This window comes from Balaenoptera musculus, chromosome 8 (assembly GCF_009873245.2).
Source record: "Balaenoptera musculus isolate JJ_BM4_2016_0621 chromosome 8, mBalMus1.pri.v3, whole genome shotgun sequence".
Classification (NCBI taxonomy): domain Eukaryota; kingdom Metazoa; phylum Chordata; class Mammalia; order Artiodactyla; family Balaenopteridae; genus Balaenoptera; species Balaenoptera musculus.
This window is the reverse complement of record NC_045792.1, coordinates 103,477,761-103,500,575: the sequence shown is the minus strand read 5'-3', so window position 1 is coordinate 103,500,575 and position 22,815 is coordinate 103,477,761. Positions and strand designations below refer to the sequence as shown.

At 47.7% G+C, this 22,815-nt stretch overlaps 1 protein-coding gene and 1 long non-coding RNA gene across 6 annotated transcripts; one reads left to right on the top strand and one right to left on the bottom strand.

The window, feature by feature from the left end:
- Positions 1-436: 436 nt before the first annotated feature.
- SNX32 (sorting nexin 32) lies at positions 437-10,411 on the bottom strand. 5 transcript variants are annotated; one of them, XM_036859175.1, is made up of 13 exons: positions 9,994-10,411; positions 4,714-4,818; positions 4,212-4,322; positions 3,970-4,091; positions 3,650-3,773; positions 3,399-3,503; positions 3,098-3,203; positions 2,860-2,935; positions 2,589-2,628; positions 1,746-1,832; positions 1,481-1,666; positions 1,320-1,405; positions 437-991 (listed from the first exon to the last, which is right to left on the bottom strand). In XM_036859175.1, exons 1-13 carry the CDS (start codon positions 10,027-10,029, stop codon positions 856-858), a joined length of 1,320 nt encoding a protein of 439 aa, XP_036715070.1. In that variant the 5' UTR covers positions 10,030-10,411; the 3' UTR covers positions 437-855. The 5 variants fall into 5 exon arrangements, with proteins under 5 accessions (XP_036715070.1, XP_036715073.1, XP_036715071.1 ...); XM_036859178.1 differs by having other exon boundaries at positions 1,481-1,640; XM_036859176.1 differs by having other exon boundaries at positions 1,481-1,832.
- Positions 10,412-10,633: 222 nt separating this feature from the next.
- LOC118898814 lies at positions 10,634-21,707 on the top strand. The gene is made up of 3 exons (XR_005020823.1): positions 10,634-12,278; positions 19,722-20,005; positions 21,538-21,707. It is a non-coding gene; the product is annotated as an uncharacterized LOC118898814 (long non-coding RNA).
- Positions 21,708-22,815: the final 1,108 nt, after the last annotated feature.

Below are 22,815 nucleotides of genomic sequence, written 5' to 3'. Positions count from 1 at the left end.
CTTCTGCAGATGTGGCCGGGGTCTGGGGCGGGGCCAGCCAGGTGGAGTCCGGGACTTCAGACCCAAGTGTCTTGGGCTCCAACTGCCTGTGTTTAACTAAGAGGGTGTTGGCTGGAGCCCCACGCTTCTTGCTGGCATTGCTGTGGGCTCTTTCCAGCCCATGCTTTGGGCTTTCACCTGCCCCGCAGGTAAAAGTGGAAGTGTTGCCCTAGGGGTGGTGGTGATGGAGGATTTATACCCGGCCCCCACCCTGCCCCAATCAACTAAAAAAAGCCTCCTGGAGTTAGAGCTGGTTCCTTAGTTCCTTGGAGCTTGCCAGTATCTCTGGTAGGGAGGCAGGAAGGGGTAGTTCCATTTTACTGATTAGGAAATGGGTGTAGAGGATTTGTAATTCGTTTTATGTGTGGTCTGTGCCAGGGTTTATGAGGGTGTTGGCACGCCTTGAACACTGCTCCTGGATTCCAAGTTCTGGGTCTTGTACCTTCCCACAGAGAGCACTACTGGCACTCTGAAAAGTGGCTGAAGAAACTGCAGGGGTGTCCCCCCCGGATCTGGTCTCTACCATGGTGCCCCGATAGAGGATGTACTTGGTGGGCCCTCCAACTGGGAAGTCAGGACAAGCAAGCCTCCTTGCTACAGAACCAGGCTTTTTATTTGTGAACCAGCTGGAGACAAATGAATTTGGGGGGCCAGAGGTGGGTTGCGGCTGCCCCATAGCCTCTGGGGAGGGAGGTCAGGGCCCCTGGGTTTCCCCAGGTGAGGGCTCTGCTTACCTGTGGCCAAGTGTGGTGCCCATGCTGCCCTATCTTGCAGGGCCTGGCACCTTGGGGTGGGGGTGGGCCTTGCCCTGAGAAGTCACGGGGCATGGTGAGTGGCTCCTGGGGTGGGGAAGGAGGCATCTTGCTGGGGTGGGAGGTCTGGGGGGACTCTGGTGGCTCTAAGGTTCTCCCTTGAGGATGACAAGGGTGTTCCGGAGAAGCAGGGTGCTGGCCTGCAGAGGAGAGATTCTTGATGTCTCCCATTTGCTGCTACCGCCTCTGTTACCCCACCTTGGATAGCTCCTCTGTCCCCATCCCTGTCCTCAGCAATAACAGCTACCATTTACTGAGGCCTCACTACCAATGACAGAAGGGAATGGTCCTGATCCAAGATGGGGAACTGTGTGGCCCTGAACAGCTGGGGCTGCTCCTGGCAGCCTAACCTCCCCCCAAGCTCCACCGCACCCCCCCATGCACCAAGACACTTGATAAGAGCCTAGAGGCCCAGGGGTGGGAGGCCAGGAAAGCAGCAAGAAGGCTTGGGGAGGCTGGAGGGCTCACCTTAGCATGTTTGAGCTCCAGCTCCGCCAGCTCCATGAGGTTCTTGCGGAAAGAGGAGACGCGGCGGGATCTGAAGTCCATGAGCTCTGGAGAAGAGAGGAATGGGGACCCCGGCAGGGTCAGCAGTGCAGTGGCAGGGGCACCAGGGCCGTGGGGCTTACCCTGCTTGGCTGAGTCGGAGAGGCGTTCGAAGCGCTGGCAGCACAGCTGCTGGTGGCTCTCGGCGGTCCGCACCTCCCGGTTCCTGGTGCGCGCCTTGTCCAGTGTCTTGTTGGCATTCTCATAGTCTGCCAGCGCCCGCAGCCGCCGGTACAGCAGGCCCTGGGGCCGGCAGGGGCACAGGATCCCTGGCCCACGGCCCTTGCCTGCCTGCCCGCCCTCCCTGGTGGCTCCAGCCCTGAGGTCTGCTCTGGGGCCACCTCTCACCTTGGCTGCCTGTGAGTCGCGCACGTAGTACCTCAGCATGTCCGACAGCTTCAGGTCCTCATCAGAAGCCACTCGGCCCTCCAGTTTCTGAATCAGGAAAGTGGAGGCTGGGGAGGGAGCTGGTGCGGGGGCAGCTAAGGACTGGGGGTGCTGCTGTTCATCTAAATACCAAGTAGGGTCACTTGATACCCACGCTATGTCAAGCCCTGAGGTTCAGGGGAGCAGGCCAGGGAAGGCTTCACAGAGGAGGTGGCATCTGATCTGGATCTTGGGGGTTGAGTAGGGATTAGACAACAGCCAAAGGCTTTGCAGTTGTGCAGGCCTGGTATGTTTTCAGGGAACCATAAGTTCAGTGGGGCACTTGGGCAGCAGTGGGCCAGATCACAACAGGCTTAAGATGCAAGCTAGGGACTTTGAGCTTTGTGTCTTGGGTAGTTTCTAGGAGGGATAGGGTCACTGAAGGGCCCTGAGCAGGGAAGAGATGGGGTCCAACGGACATTTTAGGAAGACTGGCACACTCCGGTGACTTTCTTGGAGAGGAGTTCAGGAAGAGTGTGTCTGGGGCAGGATGCTGGCAGCACAGAACGATCTGCCAGAGGTACGCGGCACATCCTTCTAAGTGCCTCGCCAAGCCCACCTCCCACCTCCTCCCCCATCACCACACACCCACACTTGAGGTTGGATGCCTGTCTCCACTCCATCTCTTATTAAACTAGTCTGGAGAGTGAGTCCAGGGCCTCACTGAGCCCCAGTTATCACTCTGCAGCTTCCCCCTCTCCCGGGACACTCTCTTCCCTGCAAAGGATCATTGGGTGGCCTTTCAACACAGAAGGCAGTACTCACCCTTAATCGTTCAAAGAGCTCTGCCAATTTGAGGAAGCTCCTAGGAGACGGTGGGGGGGAGTTAGGGCAGGGGTCTTAGGGGTTGCTTAAAGCTTCCCTGCCCTTGGGTCCCCCTTGGGGAACCCTCCCTCTCTTTCTCTCCCAAAGCCCAAGAGGAGCTTCTGCATCTCCCACTAGAGCTGATAGTAGGCTTCCATGGAGTGACCCCTCATGGACAGACACAGTATTACAGGCAAAGAAAGAGGGCAGAGGGGCGAGAGGGAGTCCTCACGTCTTTAGCTGGTTGACTTCCTGTGTTCCCAGACTGCTCAGTGCAGCTGAGATAGGGATATAATCATCTGCCAGGCCTGTTGGGGAAGAGCCCTCTATCAGAGCCCCTTGGTCTGCACGTCAAGCCCCACCCCTGGTGCTTGTGGCCACGGACAGACACAGGGCATTTCCTGCTCTCTCCTCTCCCCTGGGGAGTAGGGCCACTGGGGAGAATCCAGGGTCCCTGGGGCCCTGCGTACACTTGTGAGAGTGCATGACTCGGTCTGCCCGAAGGCAGGCGTCCCGGATGCGGGTGTGGTACTCCAGCAGGAAGGTCCTCTCATGCTCGAAGAAGTCATCCACCTCCTAAGGGAGCCAGACAGGACCCACTCACACCGAGTCACCAGGAGCAGCGCAGCCTCGGGCTCCCGGGCGTGGCACAATCTCCCTCTAGGCAGGGCCCCATCAGTGGCTTCCCTCCCACAGGCACCCAGGGTCTTAATCCTTGCTGGGGACTTGAGGCCCTGGGTTGAATCCAGAGAGGGGGCCCCCCCAAGTCACCTTGAGCCCTGACATGCCAGTGATGAGGGCTTCATCTGCAGACTTCACAATATTCCTCAGAAACCCCCCAAGGAGCTCCTTCCTGTTCTTTCCTCGGACACTCAGCTGAGGCACACGTAGGGAGGGTGCAACGTCAGGGTGGGCATTTGCACCTCCCACCCCGGGCATATACCACTCGCCGAGCTGATGAGATAGAGGCCTGAGCCCGCTTAGAACCTTGCCCCCCACCCCCAGGGGGGACCCCAGCTCACATCCTGGCCATATTCCAAAAAGACAAAGAAGTTGTGGTCTCGACGCAGGGTGGGGTGGGCCGCCAGGCGCTGCAGAAAGACTTCGTGCATCGCAACTGTCTTCTTAAAGATGGCCAGATACTCCCTGCAGAGGACGGCAGGCAGCTCACGGGCCCTCCCTGCCTCCTTCCCCCCTCCTGCCCCCTTGCCCCTCGGCAGCCCTGGAGTGAGGAGCAGGGTCCTAAACATCCACGGGGGACAGTCAGGGGAGAAACCCTGGGGCTGTCAGGAGAGGCTGGGCTGGGGCTTTGTCACAGACAGGAAAGGAGGGTGGCACTCACGCTTCCAGCTCCTCCTTCATTTTGGCAAACTCTTCCCGCGTGATAGAGCTGTCTCCCTCACCCAGCTTCTGCAGTTTTTCCCTCGAAGCCTCAAAGTCTGGCCTTGGAGGGGCTGGGGGGATCTGCTCCAAGGAGGGACAGAGCTGGAAGTCCTCTCGCTGTTGAGAAGGCCGTCACCCGCAACCCGAAGCCTGGCCCAGCCTCCCGGCCTCCCCCGGGTGCCCAGGCCGGCCTCTCCTCACAATGAGACCGGCGTACTCCTCGTTTTCCACGTAGGCATTGTGTAGCCAGATGAACTCCTCATGATGTCGCACGACTGAGAACTCGGTCTGGGCGAAGTGAGGGACGCAGCTCTGGAAGCCGGGGAGCCTATCTGAGGTGTCTTTCCTCCCCTGCCCAAACCCTACACCCACCAAGCTTCCTGGGCACCCACTTTTGGGCCTCGCCAATCCCACATCCCAGGGGAGGCCCAAGTTGGGGCTCACACGTCCATGACTACTCTCAGGAGGGTGGACAGGGGATGGTAGGACTTGGGGCCTTAGGCAGAGGCTGTACGAGACTAGACAAGATGCCCTCTTTCTCAGAGGGCCAGGGGCCAAGAGCCAGGTTGAGGGGCAGGGCCCAGAGGCTGCGCTGGCATCTGCGCGCCAGGCGAGCAGAGGCTGCGGGAAGGAGGCTCCTCAGGCTCCTGAAGCAGCCATGTGAACCCCACTCTCCCCCACGCCCGCTCCCGCGCAGCCTCACCTTGGTTTGAACAGTGAATTTCACCTTGTCCCGCTCGCTGACGGCATCAGAGATCTCCACCTGTAAGGAGCTGTCTCCCTGCAGGTCCACGGACATGGAGGAGGGCTGTGGGGGAAGGGAGGTCCCTGACATGACTGACCACGGCCCCCCCCCGCCCATCCTCGCCGCAGGCTCCTGGTCCTCCTGCAGAGCCCACCTCAGCAGCATTACTTCCCCCACGCCCTGGGGTCGCCGGCTGTTCCCCCCCACCTCCCGAGGGATCCTGATAAGTCACTGCTCAGGGATTCACAATGACACTTTCCCACACCTCCATCCTCTGAAGTAGGCAGAACTCTCCCCGTTTTATAGGCCTGGAAGCTGCGACCACCAGAGAGGTGAAATAACTTGGCCGAGATCACACAGCTGCAAAGTGGCAGGGCCAGATTTGAACAGAGTTTCTCGGTTCCAAACCCCATGCACTTCCTCAGTTACCTGCCCACCCCTTCTCAGCTGGTTACCTCAGGTACCTTTCACCAGGTGTAAAGTGAGCTGGATGAGACGGTCCCACCCCTTTTGAGGAGCTCCTGAGACCATTCCATTCACTACGTTTGGTGCCAAGAGGCACTGACTTGGAGGCCAAGCACTTGTATTTCTCTAAGTGAAAAGGTCCCTGAGGCACCAAGTTACTAGTTCATTCTTACACTGAGCTATCTCAACAAGCATTTATTGAACACCTGCTATGTCCACACCATTGTGCCAAGAGGTACTAGGGAGAGAGGTAGAGGCTCAGAAGCCACTCTCCCTTCAAGTACTACTCACCAGTATATAAACTGGCACCTGCCCACCTCTCACACCCAGAGGCCTCCCTCTCTCCTCAGGCTTTAGCACTTATTTGGGACACTGTGGGACCACTCTTAGACTTCTAGCACCATAGATTAATTTTACATGGCCTTGAGCCTCATATCAATGCAGTTACACAGTATATACTATTTTGTGTCCATGTTCTTTAGTGAGACCCATCTATGTCATTGAGCGCAGTGTTTCTTTTTCATTGCTATGTAGTGTTCCATCATATGACCGTATTGTAGTTTATCCATTCTACTGTTGGTGGTCATTTGGATTATTTCAAGTTTGGGGCTATTATGAATAAAGCTGCCATGAACATTCTTGCATATATCTTTTGAGGGACCTAAGTACTCATTTCTGTTGGGTACGAGAATGGCTTGGTCAGAGGGTAGGCATGTGTTTAAAACGCTTTCATAGATACTGCCAAACAGTTTTCCAAGGTGACTGTACTAATTCACACTCCCTCCAGCATTGAATGAAAGTTCCAGTTGCACCACATCCTTGCCAATATTTAGAACTGTTAGTCCTTTTTTTTTTAAAACGTGATGCTCCATTTATTTATTTATTTATTTATTTATTTATGGCTGTGTTGGGTCTTTGTTTCTGTGCGAGGGCTTTCTCTAGTTACGGCAAGTGGGGGCCACTCTTCATCGCGGTGCGCGGGCCTCTCACTATCGCGGTCTCTCTTGTTGTGGAGCACAAGCTCCAGACGCGCAGGCTCAGTAATTGTGGCTCATGGGCCTAGTTGCTCCGTGGCATGTGGGATCGTCCCAGACCAGGGCTCGAACCCGTGTCCCCTGCATTGGCAGGCAGACTCTCAACCACTACGCCCAGGGAAGCCCCCCAGAACTGTTAGTCCTTTTAATTTTAGCCTTACTGGTGGAGGTACAGTAATACTGCATTGTGGGGACTTCCCTGGTGGTCCAGTGGTTAAGACTCCATGCTCCCAATGCAGGGGTCCCGGGTTCAATCCCCGGTCGGGAAACTAGATCCCGCATGCCACAACTAAAAGATCCCACATGCCACAACAAAGACCAGCACCACCAAATAAATAAATACATCTTTAAAAAAAAAATAGTGCATTGTGGCTTTAACTTGTACTCCCTGGTGAGAAATGATATTGAACACCATTTCATGTACCTATTAGACATTCAGATATCTTCTTTTGTAAAGTGCCTATTCAAGTCTTTTGCTCCTCCCTGCCATCCTCTTTTAAAAATCAGATCATCTTTCTCTTATTGATTTGTAGGAACTCTTTAAATATCCTGGAGACAAGCCCTTTGTCAGTCATATGTTTTGCCAATATCTCCTACTCTATGGGTTGCCTTTTCACTCTATTAATGGCTTATAATTTTACAAGCTCAACATATCAATCTTTTCTTTTGTGGTTTGTGTACTCTTGAAGAAGCACTCCTACCCCAAGGTCATGAAGATATTCTCCTATTTTTTTCTTCTAGAAATTAACAGTTTTAGGTCTATGATCCATTTTCATATATTTATATGCAGGTCTATGATCCATTTCATTCATTTTGTATGCAGTGTAAGGTATGGGTTGTGATTCATTTTTGCCCTATATATAGCCAGTGATTTTAGCACTATTTGTTTAAAAACACTATTTTTTCACTATTGATTTGTTTTAGTATACACCTTGGTAGAAAATCAATTGACCTCATAAGTGTGATCAGTTCTATATTCTCTATTCTGTTCCACTTATCTATATATCTATACTTTTGATAATATCACACTCTCTTGATTACTGTAATTGACAGGCAACGTTGAAATCAGGTAGAATTAACTTTGTTCTTTTTCAAAATCATTTTGGCTATTGTAGGTCCCTTGCATTTCCACATAAATTTTAGAATCAGCTTGTTAATTTCTACCCCCAAAAAACTTTCTGGGATTTGGTTAAGATTACATTGAATCTATAGATCAAATTGAGAAGGACAGACGTTTTTACAATACTGAATCTTCCAATCCATGAACATGGAATATCTTTCCAGTGATTTAGGTCTTTAATTTTTCTCAGTAATTTTTTAATATATATATAAATTTATTTATTTGTTTATTTTTGGCTGCGTTGGGTCTTCGTTGCTGTGTGCGGTTTTTCTCTGGTTGCGGCGAGCGGGGGCTACTCTTCGTTGCGGTGCGTGGGCCTTGGTAGTTGTGGCTCGTGGGCTCTAGAGTGCAGGCTCAGTAGTTGTGGCGCACGGGCTTAGCTGCTCTGTGGCATATGTAATTTTTTATTTTGCATATTTTGAAACTGTTATTAGGTGCATAAAATTGAGGAGTGTTTTCCTGTTGAATTGACTCTTTAATCATTATAAAATGTTCCTCTTTATTTCTAGTAATACTTCTTTCTTGTCTTCCAGTCTGAAATTGATAAAGCCACACCAGCTTTCTTTTTGTTAGTGTGCTGATAGTGTATATATTCCATCAGTTTTTCAATATTTCTGTGTCCTTATAAAGTATGTCTCTTTTAACAGAATTAAGTTGTTTTTTAAAAATCCAATCTGAAGATTTTTTAAAATAAATTTAGTTATTTATTTATTCATTTATTTATGGCTGTGTTAGGTCTTCATTGCTGTGCACGGGCTTTCTCTAGTTGTGGCAAGCGGGGGCTACTCTTCGTTGCTGTGTGCGGGCTTCTCATTGTCGTGGCTTCTCTTGTTGCAGAGCACAGGCTCTAGGCACGCAGGCTTCAGTATTTGTGGCACTTGGGCTCCGTAGTTGTGGCTTGTGGGCTCTAGAGCGCAGGCTCAGTAGTCGTGGTACACAGGCTTAGTTGCTCCGCGGCATGTGGGATCTTCCTGGACCAGGGCTCGAACCCGTGTCTCCTGCATTGGCAGGCAGATTCTTAACCACTGCGCCACCAGGGAAGCCCAGATGTTTGTTTTTTAACTGTAGTTTTTGTTCCATTCATTATTATTGTAATTACTGATATAGTAGGCTATAAACCTGCCATCTTACTTTTTGTTTTCTCTTCATCTCATCTGTTTTTTGTTCCTTTATTCTTTCTTTCTTTATTTTTTAAATTAATTTTTATTGGAGTATAGTTGCTTTATTCTTTCTTTCTTGATTTCTGTTAGATTAGTCAAGTATTTTACGTTATTTCATTTTCTCTGTCATATTTTTACTTACATATTCATTTATTACTCTTTTCATTTCTCTATATTTATAGGATAATTTTGAAGAAGGCAATGATTACTCTGGAGGACATGGTCTAATAATAGATTTTCAAAGAGTCTGGCATCTACAAAGGTTAGGGGTGCACCCTTCAGTTTGACAGTCCAGTATATCCTCAGAACACATAGCATCCACTATTACTGGTAACAGTAGTAGTAATATAATAGCTAACACTTATATTTGCTCTACCTATATGCCAGGCATTGCTCTAAGCAGTTTATATATATTAACTAATTTTTTTAAAGATTTTTTTTTTGATGTGGACCATTTTTAAAGTCTTTATTGAATTTGTTACATTAGTGCTTCTGTTTTATGTTTTGGTTTTTTGACCACAACCTATGTGGGCTCTTAGCTCCCCCACCAGGGATCGAACCTGCACCCCCTGCATTGGAAGGCAAAGTCTTAACCACTGGACCACCAGGGAAGTCCCTGTGTTAACTAATTTAACCGTGAATATGAACATAGATAAACACTGAAACAGATGCTTTCTGTTCCATACTTTGGTCTCTCACCCCTCTCACTTCTTCAAATTCCACTTGATCCCCACTCCTCACTTCTTGGCTTCTCCAACACCCCCATGGCAGGCTCTTCCTCCGTCCAACTGCCCCCCACCCCCAAAGTCTGGCTCATTGGTGCAATAGGCCCCCAAGTCCCCTGTCTCCTTCCTGCTTGGTAACTGCTTGAGGGAGATGGGACTTCAAAGGTGGACCACAGCTGCTCCATCCTTATCCTCAGTCACAGACCACTAGGCACATTCCTCCTACCCCTAAAAGTGTGCACATCTGTATGCCCCACCCCTAACCATCCTTGGCACAAGGATGCTCAGAAACTATTTGTTGAATGAAGTCAAGAGGAAAGAATGAATGGTCTCATGATTACATGAACATAGATACACAAGTGAAGCCATTAGTGCTGAACAGTATTCCCCCATCTTGGGAAAGGAGTAGGGTGCTCCAGCCCCTTCTCAATCCCTAACATCCTTCCTTCTTCTTCCCCATCAAACCAGCATGAGTCGGTCCTGGGGAGGGGATGAGTAAGAGTGACGGGTCCTTTTCCATCTGTCTGGGCCACGGTAAACCCTGCCTCCTTTGGCATCCTCACCAGCCCCCATGCTGATGCCACAGAAGCGCCCCACCCCCTTGCTCAGGTCTCGCCTTTCTCTGGCTCATGCGTGGGCACGAACACACACACACACACCACTCCCTGATTGGGCATCACTGGGTATCATGGAGTGAGGTGAAGATTGGGAGGGTGTTTGCATCCTTTCTCTACCTTGCTCTCCTTCCCAGCCTCTCGATGCTCCTCCATCACTCTCGTTCTCGACTACAGCACACAAGAATTCCGCGGCGGGTCACTGCCCGCGCGCTCCCGTAGGTTGGTCCCCGGTAAATCTCCCCGAGAAACGGACCCAGCGGGGATCCTATCAGCTGACAGAGGAACTCTCCCCTCCCTGCCAAGGAGTCACCTGGAGCCGGGCGTGGTTCCACGCCGTTCCCTCGCAGCCGCGCCTTTTGATTGGGTAGCAGCTTTACCGTGCGGGACGCCATTGGCTGCAACGCCTGTCGTTCCTGTGCCCAGTCCCCAGCTTTTAAGGGGCAGCGCGGAACTGAGAGGGCCGGGAACAAGCGACAGCGTGGGGGATGGAGTCGGGGCGGCGGGGGGCCTCTAGGATCGCAGAGGTCTAGTGTCGCGTCAGCCCACGCCCCAGGCTGGCTGACTCCGGCCCGCCGCCCCTCTGTGCCGCGCCTTCTAATGGCCTGGCGCGGCCTGCGCGTGCGCACTACCGTAGTCTCGCGCCCTCCAGGTGGTGGGCGGGGCGGCAGGCCAGAGGGCTGGGTGGGAGGGTGGCGTGGGTGAGGGGAATGGGGAGCCGGGGTTGGGGTGGCGGACTAGGGACGAGGACAAGGGCTAATGTCTTTGGAGAAAGGGGTTCCGTTTGGACATCCGCTCTGGGACATGAGGGAGTGGCTGGGTAAGCCGCAAAGGGTGGCGAGGGGGCGCGACAGGGCCCGCGGCCAGGGCGCCCGAGGCCAGGCCCGGACCCGCGGGCGGTCGCAACTGGAGCCTGGAAGCAGAGGGGCGCAGACGATGCGAGAAAAATTGTGGATGCCCTGGAACGGGCTCATCGTGATCGGGAAGAGAATGGAGCTCCTGGGTAGAAACACGCAAAAGCCTAGGATGTGGGACCCGAAGCTTGAGTCTGAGGACTGGAGACTGGAAGATGTGGAAAAGGCAGTCTTGAGAGGAAAGTCAGGCCGGAGTCAGGAAAGGATGGATGTGAAACGAGTGCGCAGTGTAGCAAGTGCATTACAGGCTTCCGCGGGTTTGCGGAAAGACAACTAGAGGTGTGGGGAAAGCAAGAAGTCAGACACGAAATAGAGGCTGAATCTGAGAATGCAGGGACTACAGCGGGGTCTAGGGGGGGATTTGGGTTTAAATAGAGGTTGAAGTTTACTGGAGTGGGAACCAGTGGAGAGGACTCGAGATCCAGAGGATACGAACTAGGGCAGAATGCGGAGGAGCTGAGGTCAAGTGGAGAGAAGCTGAGGTCAGGTGGAGAGAAGCTGAGGTCGAGTGGAGAGAAGCTGAGGTCAAGTGGAGAGAAGCTGCTGTTCAGCGGGGAAAGGCGGGGATCCTGGGGAGAGAAGCTGCTGTTCAGCGGGGAAAGGCGGGGATCCAGGGGAGAGAAGCTGGGGACTAGTGGAGAGAAATTGTAGGGTTCAAGAATGGGGAGCATAAATGAACAGAAAATTGAAAGAGTGGTGAAAGTTACTGGTGATGAAAGATTGATAGAAATTACTGATGCTGAGATGGACATTCCTTTTGAAAAGGTAGAGGAGAACAATGAAGAGATTGAGGAAGGGGTGGAGGTTGAGGAGGATGTCTTGGATGAAGTGAATGATAATATTGATGAATCCGTTTCTATGGAAGAGAAAGATTATAGACAAAGGTACCAGTGAATGAGGCAGATGAAGGATTTAAGGTAAAGAAGGAAAGAGAAGGAGATAGGGGAAGTATTGCAAGTCAGAGAGGAGAAATTAGAGACAAGCAGAAAGTTACTGACCCTGAAGGGGTAAATATGAGAGGGAAAGGAGAGCATCTTTGCCTAAGAGAAGAGAGAGTGGGAATGAAGAGCTACTGGGGATGAAGGCGGAGACCAGGACCAAAGGAAGTGAAGAAGAGTGATAAAGAGGGAAATGGAACATTTTGAGAAGAAAGAGAAGATTTGTTAATGTGTTGATAGGTAGAGGAAAAGTGGACATTGGTTTCTTGGAAAAGAGCTGTGACTGAGGAGCTTACAGAGAAATGTTTGAGAAATGGATTTAGGATAGGCTAGAAGGATTTAGTTTAACACATGATTGGGTTTATGAGATGTAGGAGAATGCATAGTGAGAAAAATGGAAAGTTACAGCAGGATAAGGATAGGTCATGAAGGTTGTGGACAGAGATGCAGGCTGGAGTGCAGTTTCTGAGAGAGGATCCTAAAGAATAATGAAGGGCTCCAAAGTGACAAAGGCAAGAGCAGAGATAAGAAAATAAAGAAGTGAAGAAAAAAAGTAAGAAGCCAAATCCCACAATAGTGATTATGTTTGTTGGATTTTAAAGTTATTTCCTTTACTATTTCTGTACCCTCCTCTCCCATGTAGCCAATTTTACAGTGTAATGGGACAGGCCTCTCGCAGGGCCCTGTATATCTGGACTGAGCCCAGCCTCCCTGATCTTCCCTCTAACTAGCCCCCAGATTGTATCCAGAATAATTGCTGGGCTCCACCATTTTTTTTTAATATATACATTTATTTATTTATTTATTTATTTATTTATTTTTGGCTGCCTTGGGTCTTCGCTGCTGCGCATGGGCTTTCTCTAGTTACAGCGAGTGGGGGCTACTCTTCGATGCGGTGCGTGGGTTTCTCATTGCAGTGGCTTCTCTTGTTGCGGAGCACAGGCTCTAGGTGCGTGGGCTTCAGTAGTTGTGGCATGCAGGCTCAGTAGTTGCGGCTCACGGGCTCTAGAGCGCAGGCTCAGTAGTTGTGGCGCATGGGCTTTGTTGCTCCGCGGCATGTGGGATCTTCCCGGGCCAGGGATTGAACCCATGTCCCCTGCATTGACAGGCGGATTCTTAACCACTACACCACCAGGGAAGTCCCGGGCGCCACTATTTTTTGAAAAATATGTATTTATTTATTTATTTGACTGCATCGGGTCTTAGTTGTGGCACGCAGGGATCTTCATTGCAGCACGTGGGCTCTCTAGTTATGGCACGCAGACTCTAGAGCATGCGGGCTCAGTAGTTGAGGCGTGTGGGCTTAGTTGCCCCGCGGCATGTGGGATCTTAGTTCCCCAACCAGGGATCAAACCCCGTCCCCTGCATTGTAAGGGGGTTTCTTAACCACTGGACTACCAGGGAAGTCCCTGGGCTCCACCTTTTTAATCACTTCACCATGATCACCATTTCCACAAGTTCCCCTTACCTCCACATCAAATTTGAATTTGAAGTGGTCTCAATTATTTTGTATTATTATTATTATTTCCATCTTTGACTTTTAATGACGCATCTAATCACATGGACTTTTCCCCTTGTGTCTGTCTCCTTTGGGGCTTTCTTTTATGTCTTCCACATGTCATCCAGCATCCATTGTCACCCAGGGAAGAGAGAAGATTCTCTGAGTATCTAGTGTCAAGGCATCAATATCAAGACTCTTGGGTAGGGATCTAAGAGGTGGCAAAAAGCAGTCATGGATACTTAGGATGAAAGGAATACGTCACCCTTTCTCCTCCACATACTTTTTAAAGTCTATACAATTTCTGAGGGGTAGAAACTTCATCATATCATAAGTCTCATAACACAAATTTATAATAGCCTCATGTTTTTTAATTGTTAAGTTTTCTACACACCCCTACCTAATTTTCCCATCTCCAAAAGTGCTGTTAAACTCTATGCCTTATTTTTGTTCATATAGTCAAATCTAACAGATAATCTATCAATTCCTTTTTTTTTTTTTTTTTTCCTGGCAATTTCCTTCTTGGAGTCCTTTGTCCTCTGGGTCTGATGTAGGGTGGCTCGTTCTAGGCTTGTTCCAGAGCTGCTTTCCTGAGCTTCTTAACACTTCTCTCTGTTTTTCTGTGTTGGTTCTCCTGCTGCCTGGATCTTAGATCTTCTTCCCCTTTTTTGTTTTACAGCCTCATTTTGGTCAACCACATCATCTAATAGCTTCCAAAGAAAGTAACCACGGGAGGTAAACTTTGTAACACCTTATCTATTTGAAAATATTGATTCTTCTCTCATATTTGACTGATAGTTTAACTGGGTGTGCGATTCTAGGTTGGCAATGTTTTTTCCTTAGAATTTCAAAGGCATGCTCTTCTAACTTCCAAGTGCTGCTGTTTATAAGTACAGTTTTGTTCGTCTTCTTTTTTAAACTCTATGGATGTGACCTGTTTTCCTTTCATATGTAAATTACCTGTTTTCTACCACACCACAGCCCAACCTGCACTCTCACCCCATTTTCTGTGGTTTTCAGGGTGTGGGAGCCTGCATTATACTCATCTTTCTTTCTACTTATGTCACCCTCTTTTTCTTCTACTCTCTGGATAGAAAATGTTATTAATTTTATCTTCTTATCCTTTCTATTAGATTTTTAATTTTAACTCTCTTGTTCACTGATTGCTTCTTATTTTACATATAGCATTTCTGTTTTTGTTTCATGTACATGTGCTCTTAGCTCTCTGAGGAATTTTCCTGGTTTTAAGTTTTCTTCTGGTTTTCACATTGTTTCCTCTGAATTCCCTTCCACGCTTTCTGGTGTGTGAGTGTGAGTGTGTGTGTGTGTGTGTGTGTGTGTTGTTGGAGGTTTTCCTCAAATGTTTGATATTTGTCTATTCATATGTAAGAACAGGACACTGAGCAGAGCTAATTGGAAACTCTAGGTGCACAGATGGGGCTTGTTAATTGATGGGCTTCATTCTAAGGTGACTGGAGCAGCGGGGTTTTTTTAGTGGGTACCCTCAAACGTCAGAATCTGTAGATCACATTGCAGGAACTCTTCAGTTTCTCCAGAGAAGATTCTCCAGTCTCCTATCTGGGGATTATTTGCATGGTCACCACTGTTGAGGTTCTGGCAGCAGGGCAAGGGGGATAGGGTTTTGGATCCAACATTCAGCACGCCTACTTTCACCCAGTCCTTTTGTTTTCAGCTCAGTGCTCACCACTACTTTCAGCTGTGCCTGGTGGCCCTGAGTCAATGTTTTGCAGACTCAATTTCTCCAAAGAATAAACCGTCTGATATCCCGCAAGGGGGTCATTGCCAGGCTATAAAGGGCTGGAGAAGGGATTTGTGAGTTTAACTGATTTATATACAGACTTCTAATCAATTTCCCTGTTTTCAGCTCCATGACTTTCTCCTTCCACCTGAGGTATCTGGTCCCTTCAGGTCCTGAACTTTTGGGGGGACAAGTAGAGTGAACTGTTACTCTTTTGGTTTGTATTCTCTTTAGGTCCCAGCTTCCCACACTCTGCTAAGTTAGTTCCCCCTCCATCTCCAAAATTTTGTTGACCTCTCTGATCCACTGTTGTCTGCTCTCCTGCTCCTTTTGTCTTTGTGGTTTTTTTTTTAAGTTTTTTTTTTAATTAATTAATTTATTTATTTTTGGCTGTGTTGGGTCTTCATTTCTGTGCGAGGGCTTTCTCTAGTTGCGGCAAGTGGGGGCCACTCTTCATCGTGGTGCACGGGCCTCTCACTATCGCGGCCTCTCTTGTTGCGGAGCACAGGCTCCAGACGCGCAGGCTCAGTAGTTGTGGCTCACGGGCCTAGTTGCTCCGCGGCATGTGGGATCTTCCCAGACCAGGGCTCGAACCCTTGTCCCCTGCATTGGCAGGCAGATTCTCAACCACTGCGCCACCAGGGAAGCCCCTGTCTTTGTGGTTTTATACCACATTTATTCCTTTATTTTCATCTTGGTGGGGTTTGGAGATAAACATATATATTTGTTCAATCTGCCATGTTTGACAAAAGTTCTCCTCCATTACCTTTTCATTGTTCTTAATCAAATTCTCAGAGAGTAACTGTTATTTTCATCTTGAGGGTACTTAGCTATTTTCTTTTTTTCTCCTCTTAGTTTATCCCTCTCCCCCTTTCCCTTTTGGTAACCATAAGTTTGTTTTCTATGTGAGTCTATTTCTGTATTGTAGATAAATTCATTTGTATCTTCTTTTTTTTAAAGATTCCACATATAAGCGTTATCATATGAAATTTGTCTTTCTCTGTCTGGCTTACTTCACTTAGTATGATAATCTCTAGGTCCATCCATGTTGCTGTAAATGGCATTATTTCATTCTTTTTTATGGCTGAGTAATATTCCATTACACACACACACACACACACACACACACACACACATATACACACATACATACACACACATACCACATCTTCTTTATCCATTTATTTGTCAATGGACATTTAGGTTCCATGTCTTGGCTATTGTAAATAGTGTTGCAATGAACATTGAGGTGTATGTATGTTTTTGAATTATAGTTTTCTTCAGATATATGCCCAGGAGTGGGATTGCAGAATCATATGGTAACTCTATTTTCAGTTTTTTAAGGAACCTCCATACTGTTCTCTATAGTCGTTGTACCAATTTGCATTCCCACCAGCAATGTATGAGTGATCCTTTTTCTCCACACCCTCTCCAGCATTTATTATTTGTAGGCTTTTTGATGATGGCCTTGCTATTTTCTTTATGAATTTTCCTGTGTGCAAGTGGCTAACACGATGAACAAATCAACTGTATTATTGTACTGCTACTGCAGTGTACAACAAACTGTCCCAAATCAGTTATTGTAAATATGCTATAATTTCTCGTATCTTAAAAAAAAACAAACAAAACCTTTTCTGGCTCCACATTCCCCTCTAGTTACGGTCCCATTTTTCTTCCTCCCTGTGCTAGGCACAGAAGCGGCCCCGAAAGATATATTCCCTTCCTAACCCCAGGAACCTGTGACTATTACTCCTGTGGCAGAAGAGTGAATGTTACTTTATATGGTGAAAGATGTGATTAAGTTAAAAACCTTGAGAGAAGGAGCTTATTCTGGATAATCTGGGTGAGCCCAATATGCCAGCACAGGTGTCCTTATAAGGAGAGGGACAGAAGGAGATCAGACACACACAGAAGAAGAGGAGGCAGTGTGACCCCAGAGGCAGAGACCGGAGTGAGGCAGCCACAAGTCAAGGAATGTTAATAGCCACCAGAGGGTGGAAAGCACACAATGGGGTCTTCCCTAGAGCCTCTGCAGGGAGTGTGGCCTCTCTCAATACCTTGATTTGGGCCTCTAGAACTGTGAGAGAATAAACTTCTGTCATTTTAAGCCACCGAGTTTGTGGTAATCTGTTACAGCAGCTCTAGGAAATTAATACGCTCCCTTCACAGCTAAATTCCTCCAAAAAGTTATCTATGCTTACTTCTCCTCCATTCCTTTTTATCCAGTTTTACATATATATATGTATATATATATACATATATATTTTTTTGGCTGCGTTGGGTCTTTGTTGCTGCTCACGGGCTTTTCTCTGGTTGTGGTGAGCCAGGGCAACCCTTCGTTGCGGTGCATGGGCTTCTCACTGCGGTGGCTTCTCTTGTTTCGGAGCACGGGCTCTAGGTGTGTGGGCTTCAGTTGTTGTGGCGCGTGGGCTCAGTAGTTGTGGCTCGTGGGCTCTAGAGCGCAGGCTCAGTAGTTGTGGCGCACGGGCTTAGTTGCTCCGCGGAATGTGGGATCTTCCCAGACCAGGGCTCGAACCCGTGGCCCCTGCATTGGCAGGTGGATTCTTAACCACTGCGCCACCGGGGAAGACCTATCCAATTTTTTATATTGGACATTTTAATATATACAGAAAAGTTGAAAGATTAGAGCAATAGGCAATTAAATATTCTCTTCTAGATTCAGCAGTTGATAACAGTTTGCCTTATTTGCTTTTTTTTTTTTTTTAAAGGAATTCTTTTATTTTTATTATTTATTTATTTATTTTTTTCATCCTTGTCTGCGTTGGGTCTTCGTTTCTGTGCAAGGGCTTTCTCCAGTTGCGGCAAGTGGGGGCCACTCCTCACTGCGGTGCGCGGGGCCCCCCACTATCGCGGCCTCTCTTGTTGCGGAGCACAAGCTCCAGACGCACAGGCTCAGTAGCTGTGGCCCACGGGCCCAGCCGCTCCGCGGCATGTGGGATCCCCCCAGACCAGGGCTCGAACCCCCGTCCCCCGCACCGGCAGGAAGACTCTCAACCACTGCGCCACCAGGGAAGCCCTGCCCTATTTGCTTTATGTCTATATATTTCAGCATATATCTCCTAAGAATAGAGACATTCTCCTACATACCCATAATACCTAAGCAAATTAAAATTTTTTTAAATTTAATAAATTAAAAATTAAGAATAATTCTCTAATATCATCTAATATTCAATCTATATTCAAATGTCCTTCCTTGTCCCCAAAATATCTTTTATAAAATTTTTCCCGTGGTCCAGGATCCAATCAAGGCTCATATGTTGAATGTGATTGTTAACTCTTTAATCTACATTAATCTCCCACTTGTTTTTAACAACTTTGACTTTTTAACGAATTCTGGCCTGTATTCTTATAGATGGCCAACATTCTGGATTTATCTGATTGCGTCTAGATGATGTCATTTAGCTGGATGTTCTATGTGCTATAGTTCTTGTATACCCAAAATTGGGGCTTTTGGCCCAGTTTCTTTCTCTGGAGCATTCATCTGAATCGGAGTTTCCCTTCTGTGGTTGTTTACTATCTATCTCTCCCCACTAGAATGTAAGCTCCATGAGGGAATGACGTATGTCTGCTGGGTTACTTGTTCTAATCCACTGTCTAACCAACACATCACAGGCACTCAGCATGTATTTGTGGTATGAATCAGTCCTTCACATTCAGTGACTTTACCTGTCTTAATACTATTTAACATCTATTGAGAAGTTGCTGTAATAATTTATGCTGTTCCTTAGAATATCTCAGACTTTTTGAAGGCTCAGATGCCTGAAAATGTCTTATTCCACACTTGTCTTGGCTCGTCTAGGTAAAGAATTTCCTTCAGCAGTTCAAAGGCATGCCCCTTCGTTATCTCCCTTCAAGTATGGCCATCAAGCATCCAGATCTATTTTATGCTTGAGCCACTGTACACAACCAGGTGTTCAGTGTATGTGGGCTGTTTTCTTCTCTTTGGCTCCATTATTTCTGCTTATTTATTGGTCAGAAGTTTATAGCTTGCTCTTTCTTCCATTCTCTAGGAGCTCTGATCTCATAGTTAAGACAATAAAGTAGAGATATTGGGTGTGGGAAGAGTTGTAAAGATAAGCTGCAGAAGGCTTAAGCCTATTAGTAGGATGTTTTTAACAAATGAGGATCGCTAACATTTACTGAATTCTTATAATAATCAGAATCATCTCATAGGCACCATGCTGAGCGCTTTACATGTTCTCTATCATCTATTCCTTCCAACAACTCTCTGAGATAAGAACTATCACTCTATCAGCTCTACCAACTAGAAACTTCCCCGGGCCAGGCCCTGAGCCAAGGCAGCCTGACCCCAGACCCGCATGGGAAACCACCCTGCTGAACTGCCTCTGTTCTTACTAGCCAAACCCCACAACCTGTTCTCCTAGCCTGCCAAAGCGAGGTCTGCCATCCTGCTTGGGGGGCTGGGAGTGAGGCCGTGGAGCCACCCTTCCACTCCTTGAGTGAATGTTTGTTGTTTTTGTTTTGTTTTGTTTTTTGTTTGTTTTGTTTTTTAAATTTTGTTTTTGGCTGCCGCAAGGTGTGCAGGATCTTAGTTCCCAGACTAGGAATGGAACCCTCGCCCCCTGCAGTGGAAGTGCGGAGTCTTAACCACTGGACCAGCAGGGAAGTCCCAGTGAATGCTTGTTGAATGAGCGCTTCAGAGACAAGTTTTTAAGAACATATATGCCAAAAAAAATGATGTTTATTTTCTTTCCCAGATCTCTGCCTTCCCAAGACCATCCACTGCTGGCCTCCTCTGGTGATTATCTGAGTACCGAGGAATTGTTGCCTTTCTTATAAGAAGCCTGCACAGGCACCAGGTCAAGACGAGCAGTTTTCGGTTGTGTGGGTCTCTCAGATTATGCCTCACAGTATATAAATTGTGAACCAAATAATCAGACTTGTTCTTTGGCTGGATTACATTTTCTCCTGGAATATCAGATGCATTCCACCAAGACCACAGAAAGAAAAAGTGAAGATCAAGAAACTGTGACACCGCTTTGTAAGTGCAGATATTTTCAATCATCTGGGTAGTTACAACTTTACATATATATATAATACCCTTTTTTACTAAACTTAACCAAAATGCACACACTACAGGGAATTAAGAGCTCCTGAGTGATTTTATGTATTTTTATTATTCTTTCTTTGCATATTCCCAAAGATCCCTGTTTCTAACAACAGGTTGTATTAAAAATGACATCATTGTTTGGCTTTTGTTCAAATGCCCTCTTGGTCCCATTAATTCATTCAGCCAGCACTGAACACTCACCATGTGCTAGTTGGGAATGCAACAAATATAAGGGACCAGGTTCTTGCCCTTGGCCTCCTGTCTATCTCACGTTGAGACAGATGTCTCAGTAAGCCAGTTACCACACATTGTGAGATGGGCTTGAAGGGACATAGGTACTAAGTGTGGTGGGAAACGCAGAGGAGGGAGGGCCTGACTCTGGGGGCTGGTTAGGGGGCTGATCAGAGAAGGCTTCATGGTGGGGATGACCATTTAGGGCTGGACTTCAAAGGGTGAGAAGGGGTTGACGTTGGGTGAGAAGAAGAGAAACAAACATTCTAAGCAGAAAGAATAGTGTTGCTGATGTATGATGACCAGGAACCGTGTGGCTCGTTCTGGAAAAGGCGAGAAAAGTAGTTTGGTGTGGCCGGAGCAGAGAGAGGATTATAGAGACCGGTAGGATGTGAGCTGGGGGAGAGCCTGGGGACAGCCTTGAATGCAGGACTAAGGAAGTTGGCCTTTGTTCTGTAGGTGACAGGGAGAATGACGCCAGCAGATCTTTGCTTTAAGTAATTTGCTGAGCCGAGAGATCGAATCAGCTGGGCGCAGTATGAGGGTGGGTCAAAGTGGGACACTAAGTAGCTCCCTGGCACAGAGTCCCCTGCTCAGTAAAGCAGGAGGTATGTTCATTAGATCGATGTAAGGAACAGTTCAGAGTTGAGAGGACGAGGCTATGAACTACGGCACAGAAAGTGGGGATGAAAACAAGAGGATAGACTGGAGAGGGTTTTAGGAGACCTATTTAACAGGATTTGCTGATTAATTGTGAATGACGGTGAGGAGGGAGGCACCAAGCTTACAGCTAATCGTGTCTGATATCTATCACCAAATGCTTACTTTGCAGTTAGATGCTTTGCCTGCAGGATCTCCTTTACTCCCATAATCGCCATATGAGCAGGGTTGTGTTACTATCTGCATTTTATAGATGAGGAAGTTGGAGCCTGGACTGGTCAATCAAAGTGATTAGGCAGGTACATCACTTTGAACCTAAGGACTTGAACCCAAGGGAGGGACGTGACGCAACCAACCAGGGAGCAGTTAATGAGTGGCAGATTCGGGCCGGGACCCACTGGAACCACCTCCTACTCCCCAGATTCAGGAACAGGCTGCCCAAGCACCATATCAAGCCACAGACGTGTAGTGTTTGGATAGAATATTCTTAAAGCAGTTTTTAGAACGAACTGCTAATGTTTAAAAATCTAGAGTTCATATTAAAACCTGGGTTTCTGGTTTTTCTTGAAAAGTAAGAAGATCTGGCCACCCTGGGCCCATATGGCAACCCTTGCTGCCTGTCTGCATTCCTGTGCTCTGCAGTTGGCCAGAGCCCGCCTGCCTGCCTGGCGTCCCTGCCCACCTTTGCAGGTGCCCGAGTTTGCTGGTCCAGTTTGATGCCAAGCGGTGCTTGTGCATTTGATCTCGTGTCAAGCTGAGGCCTCCATTGATGACCAAATACTCTTTTTGAATGTTAGGGAATATAAGATAAAAACAGTAACGTGTTTTGCTTTGTTTGTTTTTTCTTTCATGCTGTGGGAATTGAGAAAAACTAAATACCCACCCATGCTTGAGTGCCCACAGGGAGGAGGGTTACATACAGGCAGTGTAGGCCAAAGGTGAATGGTCATGGTTCCTGAAACCAGCACCCATTAAAATGAAATATCAGTCATCCCATGGAAAATGGCCAAAGTAGTGGCAGCTATACAAATCATGCTGTGATTTTTTTCTGTTTAATTTGTTTTGTAATTAATAATTTGCTTGAATTTTGAGCTGTGTACTTTGGACGTATTATAAGGAAGCTTCTAGAGAAAATACGTGTGTGTATGCGTGTGTGTGTGTGTGTGTGTGTATCATAGCTTACATAGCTTGGAATTCTCTGCAGAAATTCAATTTCAGAACATTTTTAAAAGATTTTACGACTTTACTAAAAGTTGAAAACATGCTTCCGTACCATTAAGTTAGAATGTGAGGCACAGGATGGCAAACAGGTATCTGTCCATGTTAAATATTTTGTTCCATTTAAGATGCAACAAGGCCCATGGCAGCAGTCAGTTTGGACAAATGATAGATTTTTATGCTTGTGTGAGTTTGTTCGCAATTTGAAAACTGCACTTAGAGACACAGGTTCAAACAGGTGCAAGGAACAGAGCTGACACCAGAGCTTCAGGAGTTTGGCCCCTAATCGGTGTGACCCCAGACAGTTTTCCACCATGCCTGGCTGCCTGATTCAGAGGCTGAAGAAAGGCAGCTGCTGCTGCTGGGCACGAATTTCTCAGAGGCCACTGGGTATCATTCTGGGATGGCCACTGGGTTTCAGAGGTTCATTGTCCATCTCGCAAGGGTCACCCATCCTGTCAGACCACCCTGACCCAACTGTTAAGAGGCCAGCCCTGCAAGCTTTCCCTGAGAGCCTGAATTAATTGTACAAGGTTGGCATTGCAGATCAATTTGGTCTCAGGAGCCATTTCTACCCTGATTACTCAAGGCTTGCGAGGCCATACCCTGGTGCTCCTTGGACTCTGACCCCT

What these genes read in the sequence shown, in the direction of transcription:
- SNX32 (XM_036859174.1), bottom strand. Translation starts at nt 10,029, where the DNA reads ATGGAGGAGCATCGAGAGGCTGGGAAGGAGAGCAAG. An exon ending in GAAGTCAACCAGCTAAAGAC is followed by an intron (nt 2,629 to 2,859) that starts GTGAGGACTCCC and finishes ACCGTCTCCTAG; the next exon opens with GAGCTTCCTCAAATTGGCAG. An exon ending in AGCTCTTTGAACGATTAAGG is followed by an intron (nt 1,833 to 2,588) that starts GTGAGTACTGCC and finishes TTCCTGATTCAG; the next exon opens with AAACTGGAGGGCCGAGTGGC.